The sequence below is a fragment of the Helianthus annuus genome, chromosome 17 (assembly GCF_002127325.2).
Source record: "Helianthus annuus cultivar XRQ/B chromosome 17, HanXRQr2.0-SUNRISE, whole genome shotgun sequence".
Lineage (NCBI taxonomy): Eukaryota > Viridiplantae > Streptophyta > Magnoliopsida > Asterales > Asteraceae > Helianthus > Helianthus annuus.
The window spans coordinates 65742431-65752979 of NC_035449.2; the positions used below are offsets into that span (position 1 = coordinate 65742431).

Sequence of the window (10549 nt, forward strand, 5' to 3'; positions counted from 1 at the left end):
TAAACACACCTTAAATATCCTTTATATAGCTTAGAAATAGGCTTTGAGGGGTTCGGTGTGCTAAAATAAACTTTTGGATCATTCAGGGACTAAAAGTGTCAAAAAGTGCATAAGTTTGCACTTTCGCGCATAACTTACGTTCTGAATACATCCGGACATCCAAAAATTTATGTAAGCATCCTAATATTATGCCTTCGTGTTTGGCATGAGAAAAATCCATTCGTCGCACAATTTGGATCGTTTTTCGCGCTTATGCGCATTCCATCGTAATTAAGCGAACATCGCGATCGTACGGCCAAACGAACCAACATCCGACATATTTTTGAGCATGTTTCATGTCCTCAATGTTTAGGCATCATTTTAGGGCCTTAAAGATGGCTTAACGGGCCTTGAACATGTCGGAAATGGCCTTAAACCACAACAGGGACCTAAACTGTCATTTCTGAAACTTATTTTCTGATCTGGACTCCCAGGCGGGGCGCGTAAGCCCTGACTAAATCCTCACGCGGGCCGCGTCAGACTTACAGACCAGATTCAATGTTTTGATCCACTTGCAGCAACCTTTCGATCACCTAAAGGGCAACGCCACGTGTCAAAACCCTATGGTGGGGGCAAAATAAGCCACCACAACTTTGCGACAAGTGTACGGGTTGGATCGTGGCACGATATTCAAGAAACGATCCTAACGGTCTTGCATATCCTATAAATACCCCCCTTTTTTGCTAAAAACCCACAAAATCTGATCTAAAGCTCTAAGCTGAGGCCTTTGCTTCATACCTGAGCTCCTGGATCGAGATTTGCTTTCGGGGACCCTTCGTAAGTGTTCTTTCGTTCTTTTATTCGCTTTTCGAGTTCGAAAGTCAAGCTTTGTTTGACTTTCTGCGTTGACCAGTTTATGGTCAAAACGAAGTTCGTTTGAACTTCATAACGTGAGCGTGATCACGATGGTTATGGTACATAGTGACTATACCTACTGATTACCACGTTATCTAGGCTCAGTGACGAGTCGTAGTTTCGGCCAAAATGCGCATTCTTGCGTATTTTGTAACCAAACTACTCATAGGTATCAAACCCGTTTGTTTTGATACCAAACCTGTTTTCTAAATTTAGTTAAGCATGTTTTAACATGCTTAGCTCGTCACTTTTAGTGTAGTGCTTATATAGGGTCGTAAGGTAAGCGATCTAAACAATCGCTTATACTTTCGAACCCGACCCATTTGGTCGATCATTAGGATCCGACCAAACACATTAGGTGACCATAGTATATAGGGAATAACCTTTCGAGGTTATACCTTATGGTCGCTTCGTTTAAGTAGTTGTATGATAGGTAATTTATATGCCTTAGGTAAATTACCAAAATACCCTTTTATGCCAAAATTCATTTTAAGCATATGTAACATAACTTTTGATATCTAAACTGATTTGGCAACAATATTAGACATGTTAAGGCATATTTTACTTATCATGGGGCTAGTTAGGCGGTCCGAACGCGTTTTACGCGAACGACGCGTTAAATTAGCGTAAGCTACCTAAACGGGTCGTAATGGGTCGTAAGCACTTAGGTTAGGTTTCATTTTAGAATGTAGGCTTTGTTAAACCATATTACACGAGTCTCTATACTCGTTTGGTTTACGAACCCTCATTCTATCCAATCTTCCGATTTAGGTCCGGTATATTAATATAGCTACCTACTAGGTGCCGTTTGATATTCCGTGATCTCTAGCATTGTGTGATTATTACACAAGGACTTCTAAGCAATCTCAGGTGAGTACATAGACCTCTCTTTTACTGTTTTCCAAACTGTTTTGGGGTGGAACACATGTGCCTACTTGTTACTTTATGCTTTCAATATTTTCATACCATATGCTTATTATGTTCGTTAGTACATATATAGTACATGATTTCATTGTGTTTATGCTTAGTACATTGCTTTACACTACATTTTATGCTATGTATGCCCATTGTGTGCGTACTTAGTACATTATTTTACATTACATTTTATGCTATGTATGCCCATTGTGTGCATACTTAGTACATTTATTCATCATATGCTCACATTTTGGTATGACATTTGGTTTGTTCAAATGATACAATGTACATTCATTAACATCAGCTACGCCACTCGTTAGTAGGTAATGGTACCAAAGGACTTGACAACTCCCATTCCTGAAATCTCGGGTTTGTTTGGATTGGAAGGAATGACCGAATATGATAAACAAAATAACAAGATAGACCTTTAAATTCGTTTAGGGGTCTATCACCACAGTCACAAAGGCTTGAATGTATGCATTTTCACAACACCACATAGATGTTTATATCAGTATAGCATGCATTTATTACACAAAACATAACTTTGATTTAAACCATGTTTTACTTCAAAATCTTGTTTTTGTGCATTTTACATATGGTTTAGTTGATGCATCTCACTTACCATATACAAACATTTTGACATTTACATACACAATTCATGATTTACATTAAACATAAACAATTTGACATTGATATACACATTTGGTGATTTACATTAGACATGGACATTTTGGTATGGTTTACACAATAACACTTGACAATTGATTTATACATGAACAATTTACATGGTGGTTGGTTTGGGTAAATGGTTTGAGTAACGTGGCGTATGTAATATGATACAAACATGGTGGATACGCCGCTGGTACTTCCCATATATAAGTGTTTGTATAATATTACCTATCGTAGCATTATTTAAATCATTTCAGTTTAGACATATTACGTTTTACACAGATAACATATTCTTCACAAGACATTATTTTTACAAACAACTTATCTTGTACAAACTCATTTTGCTAGGTTATTCATTTAACCTTACATTTAATTATACATATCATCTGATCTTATCGCTTTTCAAATGATTTACAAGACAAAGCAAATTACAAGGTTCATGACTAAACATTTTCTTAAACATAAGTCATGAATTCTATTTTCACAAAACCTATGTATCTCACAGGCATTTTTATGCTGACGTACCTATTTTCACATGTGTTTCAGGATATGATGCATAGGACTTATCAAGACATACTTAGGCGGACCTGTGCCTTAGTGACTTAAAACGTGACAAGAACTAGTTAATTTATGTTATGTACTCTTTGGTTCTTGTTTAAAACAATGTAAACTTTCATGTTTGATTAATAAAGCGAAACTTCAATTGCCATGGATTTGAAACAATTAATTCTGTTACAACACTCCCCGATGTTTCCGCCACGTTTTGTATGTTCTACGTGGTCGGGGTGTGACAGAAGGGGACCCACATGTGAATGTCCGGAAGAGTCCAGTGAAATGGACCAGACCACCCCTCCCATCATCCTCCAACGCTATTGTGGTCCAGCTGTGGTGTCCAAAAATTTTGGACTTGGTTCGGTTCTCCGAGACGGAGTCACTCTTAAAACCACTAACACAAAATACAACTAGGCATCTAGTTATACCGAACCAAAAAACCCATATAAACCCAAACCAACAACCGTACGGGCTCGTTCAACCCGGACCAAGGTTTGAGGCATGCCAGTCAATTATCCACAACCCTAAACACAACCTCCACATAACATATTGACATTTCACCAAACCTATTTCTAGGGAAACCTAAAGATTGTCTTGAACACTCACTTGTCACTAATTATGGTTAAAAAGTTGGAAGTTTTGAATATAGTATTTGAGTTTAAAATGATGACGCATCAACATGTGCAATTCTGTGCACCACAGTCTATCCATTTTTGTCCTTGTTCTTCTACTTTACTTTCACGTCCCCCCAAGCTAGCCTTCAGCCACTCCACTTTGTGACCCCAGTCCACTCCACACATATGAATCTCGTGCATAATCCCCCACACCTTTTAACCCCTCCAATAATCGCTATACGACACAATTTGTTTTTGTAAAAAAAACATGTATGTATCGATTGTTTTGTGTCGGATTAACTTTTTTATTTGACCTGTTCGGTTGATTTTTGAAGACTTGAAGCTCTCGTTTCACTTGTAAGTTTGAACTCATCCGTTTTATTATTACTGTTAGCAAGCATGATCACTTTTCGGTTGTTTGGTGGTTGTTATGATATGGGTTTTGTGTTTTGCCATTTTGAAATTTGATTTTCTGTGTTTAATGATTGTGAAGAGAAGGTTTTAAGGTTTTGTTTGATTGAATGTTTGAATCGTTTTCTTTGTTTTGACTGATGGATTGGATACGAAGTTTTATTTGGATGTTTTGTACGGAGTGCATTATTCACTTGTACGGTATGCATAAGTGTGTTAATGTTTTTTCTAGAGTTTTGAGTTTGACTTTGCTGGATTTGAAGTTTATTCACTTGTTGTTCTGAATTATGTGTTTCTTTACTCGAATGTAAAAGGTATACGTGGCAAGTCCTGTCTAATGTAAAAGGTATACCCGTGTAGACAGTGGCGAAACTTGAGATTTCTGACCGGGAGTCGAAAACGTATATACCCAAAAATTTCTATAAAACAGATGGTTGAAAACCAGACAGAGGTCTAAATCATAAATGCTGAACCAGTAAGTAAGAGGTCTGAACCATTAAATGCTGAACCACTAAGAGTTCTGAATCATTAGGAGCCAGTATAATACTTAACCGTTTAGAGGGAAATGTCTGAATCGTTCAGAGGCAAATGTCCGAACCTAAAATAAGTTTGTTTAGTAAACGAGTCCAAGCCCGAGCTTTGCTTATCGAGCTCGCGAGCCTAAACGAGTCTATCTTTTATATTATTTTTATTTAATATATTAATTATTAGATAACAAACGACCCGAGCTTGAGCTTGAGCGTGGCTCGGCTTGTTGCATCCCTACTGAGAGCATAGAAAGATAAAAGATAAGAGGTAGTAGTGTCAATCGTGAAAGTATATGGGTTTATTTTTTTTGCACATATTTGTAAATTATAAAGCTCCTTAAAATACGAGGGTTAGGTTCGTTAAGATGGTACTGATAATTCCGTTGATTTGAGTTTTGTTTATATCTTCGTCCCCAAATAAATATATTTTTGAGCAAGGGTTTTACATATAAATTATTGAATAGGGATATATGAATCTTTATATATTTCCATGTAATGTATCTTTATATATTTCCACATTTAGTTCGTTTTTCATCTTTTTTTTTTTTTTTTTTTTTTTTTTTTTTTTTTTTAATTTTGTATTGTGATTTTGATGTTAACTTTTTTGTACTCAACTTGTTTGATGATACGCCTCTGCAATTTCTTTAATAAATTTAAATAATAAGTTTTTAATTTTGATGTATTTTCAGGTTATTATTTGATTTTAATGCCTGTTAGTCATTCAATCTCATGTGGTTATGTTAATGTGATATCGTTAGTTAATCGTTTTCTCGTTTAAGCAGTAATTCATGGATGTTCGGTTGCTGTAGGGAATTTGTTTGATGAAACGTATTCATACGTTTCGATTTATTTGAAAAATATCTTGAATCTTGTTATGTTTCCAAGCTATTACGCATTTAATCATATATAGTGTTGTTAAGGTGTTTGATGATATAATTGGACTATTTTTAAACAAATGCAGATCAACATTAGATTTAAGAATGTCAGTGGCATCGGTGGATCTGACTCAAAACGACAGTGTGAAAAGCGTGGATAGTGACGATAATATCGATTTCTCAAAGCTGCTAGATAAGCCTAGACACTTGAACATAGAGAGACAGAGATCTTTGGACGAGAAGTCGCTTGTTGAGGCATCGCCCCGTCACCCTTTGATCGCAGAAAATGGCCGGCATATGGATTTCGAGAATGTTTTTTCACCAAGTAAGAGATCATCATTCAATTCATGTAATGCTCAGTATGGGCTTGAACCACATCTGATGTTTGTTGAGGCTTGGGAGGCATTAAGGAAGACAATGGTTTACTTTCGTGGTCAACCAGTGGGAACTATTGCAGCACTTGACAATTCTGATGAAAAGTTAAATTATGATCAGGTACGCCGCGTTATACTAACAACTAGGACTGCAAACGAACCGAACGAACACAAACAAGACCTTGTTCGTGTTCGTTTGTTAAGAAATATATGTGTTCGTGAACCGTTCACGAACACTTATCCAACGAGATTTTATGTTCGTGTTCGTTTGTTAAGAAAATGAACTTGTTCGTGTTCGTTTGTTAATTAAGAAAATGAACTTGTTCGTGTTCGTTTGTTAATTTTAGGGAACGAACAAAAACGAATGTTGACGAACACAAATGAGCACAAACTAATGTTCATGAACACAAATAGAAACAAACGAACACAGACAATCGTTTCATGAACAGAATATACAATACATTGACACTTATTAGATATTTAATTTGTCGGAGTTTTGAAGTATTTAAATAGGTATAAAAACTAAAAACACTAATGAACTCACGTTACCGAACGTTCACGAACATAAACGAACGAACACGACCTCTGTTCATGTTTGTTCATTTAACTTAACGAACGGAATTTCTTGTTCGTGTTCGTTTGTTTAATAATTGAACGAACACAAACGAACTTCCCGCCGAACGATTCACGAACTGTTCGCCGAACGTTTGGTTCGTTTGCAGCCCTACTAACAACTTATTTTGGAAGTACTATGTTTATGGTCAGTTTTACTCATGTTTGTTGGTAGTTTCTGTGTGCATATAGGTGTTTGTGAGAGATTTCGTTCCAAGTGCATTAGCCTTCCTAATGAACGGTGAACCTGAAATTGTGAAGAACTTTATTTTAAAGACTCTCAGGCTGCAGTCATGGGAGAAGAAAATCGATCGATTCCAACTAGGAGAGGGTGTGATGCCAGCTAGTTTTAAAGTACTTCATGATCCTGTTCGTAATACCGATACTATTATGGCCGATTTTGGAGAGAGTGCAATAGGGCGAGTTGCTCCTGTCGATTCAGGATTTTGGTGGATCATATTGCTTCGAGCATATACAAAGTCAACAGGTGACACTTCACTAGCTGAAATGCCTGACTGCCAGAAGGGTATGCGGTTGATACTCGCCTTGTGTCTTTCTGAGGGTTTCGATACATTCCCAACTCTTCTGTGTGCTGATGGCTGCTCCATGATCGATAGGAGAATGGTGCGTTTTCCTCATTTCTTTAGATAGATAACAATCTTGACATTTATAATAAACCGCTATGGAGGTTTTAAGCGTGTTGAAAATACTATGGTTGACTTTTGACTTGTTTGACCTCCGTTTACATTTTATCTAGAGTAAATTACGATTTTGTCCCCTGTGGTTATATCACTTTTAGCCCAAAAAGAAATCTTTTAACATCTGAGCCCCCAACGTCTTTTATTTTTTCTAACCCTAAAAGTAAATGGATGGGGTTAGTGATATAACCACAGGGGCCAAAATCGTAATTTACTCTTTTATCTATTTTTCTAAAGTATTAGACAATGGAGATAATTACAACCCAAATCGACAATATATAATTTAGAAATTCGATTTTTATTGAGAAATATATAAACATATTGGCCATGTATGCAGGGGGTGTATGGATATCCAATAGAGATACAAGCACTTTTCTTCATGGCATTAAGATGTGCTTTAGTTTTACTCAAACAAGATGATCAAGGGAAAGAACTTACTGACCGGATCGTGAAACGTCTTCATGCATTAAGCTTTCACATGAGAAGCTACTTTTGGTTGGACTTGAAGCAACTGAATGACATATATCGGTACAAAACAGAAGAGTATTCTCATACCGCAGTCAACAAGTTTAATGTAATGCCCGACTCACTTCCCGAATGGGTTTTTGACTTTATGCCAACTTACGGGGGATACTTCCTGGGAAATGTGGGGCCCTCGAATATGGACTTTCGTTGGTTTTGTTTGGGAAACTGCATTGCCATTCTTTCGTCTTTAGCCACACCCGAACAGTCAACGGCCATTATGGATCTTATAGAATCGAGGTGGGAAGAGTTGGTTGGAGATATGCCTGTTAAGGTTTGTTATCCTGCCATTGAAGGTCATGATTGGCGGATTATTACTGGATGTGATCCCAAGAATACTAGATGGAGTTACCACAATGGAGGATCATGGCCAGGTAAACTAAACTGACCCATTTCAAGCTAAACTAAACTGACCCATTAGCCGAACCGTTTGAAACGCGTACTAAAATGATCCATCTTGTCTGTCATTGTTTGGACTCTTAAGGGTCAAAGATATGAATTTGTATTTTTTTTTTTTATATTTGTTGTATGTGTGTGCAGTGTTGTTATGGCTACTTACAGCTGCATGTATCAAGGTGGGACGGCCTCAAATCGCGAGGCGAGCGATTGAGGTGGCAGAACTTAGACTTGCAAAAGACGGGTGGCCAGAGTATTACGATGGAAAGAGTGGGCGGTACATTGGAAAACAGGCTCGCAAGCATCAAACATGGTCTGTTGCGGGTTATTTGGTGGCTAAAATGATGCTAGAGGATCCTTCACATTTAGGTATGATATCACTTGAAGAAGATAAACAGATGAAACCCACCATTAAAAGATCATCTTCATGGAGTTTTTAGTCTTCATTTTTATATGATTTTGTTAATTTGCCCTTTAGATTTTTTCAGTTGGTTTGTAGGAAGAGATGCATGATTGAAGTTTTTTTTAGATTCTCATTTGGCACAATAATTTGCTTATTCAGTTACTAGATTTTCTTTTAAAATTATCTCAATTGCCACGATAGTGTACAAAAAGTATTATATATAGATTTTTCTAAAATGATTCCAGCCTCATCTGGTTGATGCATTGGAAATGATGGGGGAAGGACTCAGGTTCAACCCTTGATCCCACCCGAGTTTTCTACTACAGTGCATTTACTCCAGGGGGTCGGCTCTTGCGGAGGGTGCAACTCCTATCATGTGGCAGGAGGCTGGAAATTTTCTCGGGGACAGCGTAACGCCCATCTCGACCAGGCGTGGGCCTAGTTAAGACAACCTAGTCCTGGTAATGAGTGGTGGCGGGCCTGCGTCTTGCGGGTGTGAATTAGCCGTCTGTTGTGAAGTTCACCTGTCAAAAAAAAAAAGATATGGGTAAGGATCAATTAGAGTTAACTGTTATTTTCGTCCCTGTGGTTTGTTTACTTTTGTCATTTCAGGTCAGTTTTCAAAAATGTACCAGTTTCCTCCTTGACATATTGGAAACGTGCCACTTCAGTTCAAAAATTAAAACCTAGTTAAGTCAGACATGTTAAATGAAGGGTATTATTGTCAATTTATAAAATAAGGTGAAAATAAAAGATATATGAATTAACAATAATACCTTTCATTTAACCTGCCTGACTTAATTGGGTTTTAATTTTTGAACTGAAGTGACACGTTTCCAATATGTCAGAGAGGAGGAAACTGGTGCATTTTTGAAAATTGGCCTGAAATGAAAAAAAAAAATGAATAAACCATAGTGAAGAAACACTGACCTATGCAGTACCTAGGGCTTCAATGATTAGTGACCCGAACGCTTGGCTGCAAAACAGAAACACCGTTAGGACTCGTTACAGGAATGGGGTTATTCCTGTAACCACCCTCCGGCGTGAGAATAAGTATTGGTTTATGAAAGAAGTTTAGGAGAAGAAGATGTATGAGAGCAAGATGATCATACCTTATACGTTTACCTCTATTTATAGGTTTTCCATTAGGGTTTCCTTTAACCTAGGATATATTCCGATAAGTTAGAGATTTACATGATCTTCCCGAAAAGTTGGAGATTTGGTTGTGCAACTTCCATGTAGATATGGAAAGTTCTAGAATAATCATTTGTATTTATATTTATATTAATATAATAGGTTGTAACCGGGTCGGGTTGACCGATGCGGGTCACACCTCGTCATGTCCCCCCAGTCCGAGTTCATGGAAAAAAATCCATTAGGTCGGACTAAGAGAAAAAAGAAAAAGTTAGTGTATTATGATTGTTGCCACATTCATTGGGCTATGTACTGTTACGTTTTTGGGAAATGACGGCGAAAAGATAGGATGTGACAGTTGGGTCATCATTTTGGTGACAACTGTTTTTACCCCATATGGACACGTATTTCCGTTCGTACATCTTTTTGAATTTGAAAAGTTGCCTTTGCGTATAAATAACAACTCTATATGTAGGAGTTCAAATCTCCTCCCCCAAATCATTCCTTCGTCATTCTTTCCAATCAATGGCTTCGAAAACCAACGAATCGTCTTCCACCGCTGCCGCCCCTACAGACATATTGTTCTGCAAGTGGGGCGTGACGTCCTTCAACAACCTCGTTCATGATTATGGTATTAGGGCCGAATGGAACCCTGTTTTGCCGTCCAAGACCGACACTGCATTCCCCTTGAAGGCGGGTAAAATCACTTTGTTCAGTGATTTTTTCAAATTCTGCAATTTCCGGCTACCCATCACTAAATTTTTGAAATCGGTGCTTGATTTTTACCGTATTCACATATCTCAAATACATCCCCTCGGTTTAGTGAAACTTCGGCAATTTGAGTTTGCCTGCATAGCACTGGGCCATATCCCAGAACTGGTTGTCTTTAGGGCTTTCTTTGTGCTTGTGTGGAAATCCCCTTTCTTTACCTTCGACCGGAGAGATACTGACGT

At 37.7% G+C, this 10549-nt stretch overlaps 1 protein-coding gene across 1 annotated transcript; it reads left to right on the forward strand.

The window, feature by feature from the left end:
* Window positions 1-3726: 3726 nt before the first annotated feature.
* LOC110920578 (probable alkaline/neutral invertase B) lies at window positions 3727-8660 on the forward strand. The gene is made up of 6 exons (XM_022164739.2): window positions 3727-4001; window positions 5544-5952; window positions 6636-7067; window positions 7479-8037; window positions 8204-8506; window positions 8540-8660. The coding sequence occupies exons 2-5, from the start codon at window positions 5563-5565 to the stop codon at window positions 8497-8499; spliced, it is 1677 nt and encodes a 558-aa protein (XP_022020431.1). The 5' UTR covers window positions 3727-4001; window positions 5544-5562; the 3' UTR covers window positions 8500-8506; window positions 8540-8660.
* Window positions 8661-10549: the final 1889 nt, after the last annotated feature.

Coding starts and splice junctions, on each gene's coding strand:
- LOC110920578 (XM_022164739.2), top strand. CDS start 5,563: ATGTCAGTGGCATCGGTGGATCTGACTCAAAACGACAGTGTGAAAAGC. Junction 7,068..7,478: donor CCATGATCGATAGGAGAATG/GTGCGTTTTCCT, acceptor CCATGTATGCAG/GGGGTGTATGGATATCCAAT. Junction 8,038..8,203: donor CAATGGAGGATCATGGCCAG/GTAAACTAAACT, acceptor ATGTGTGTGCAG/TGTTGTTATGGCTACTTACA.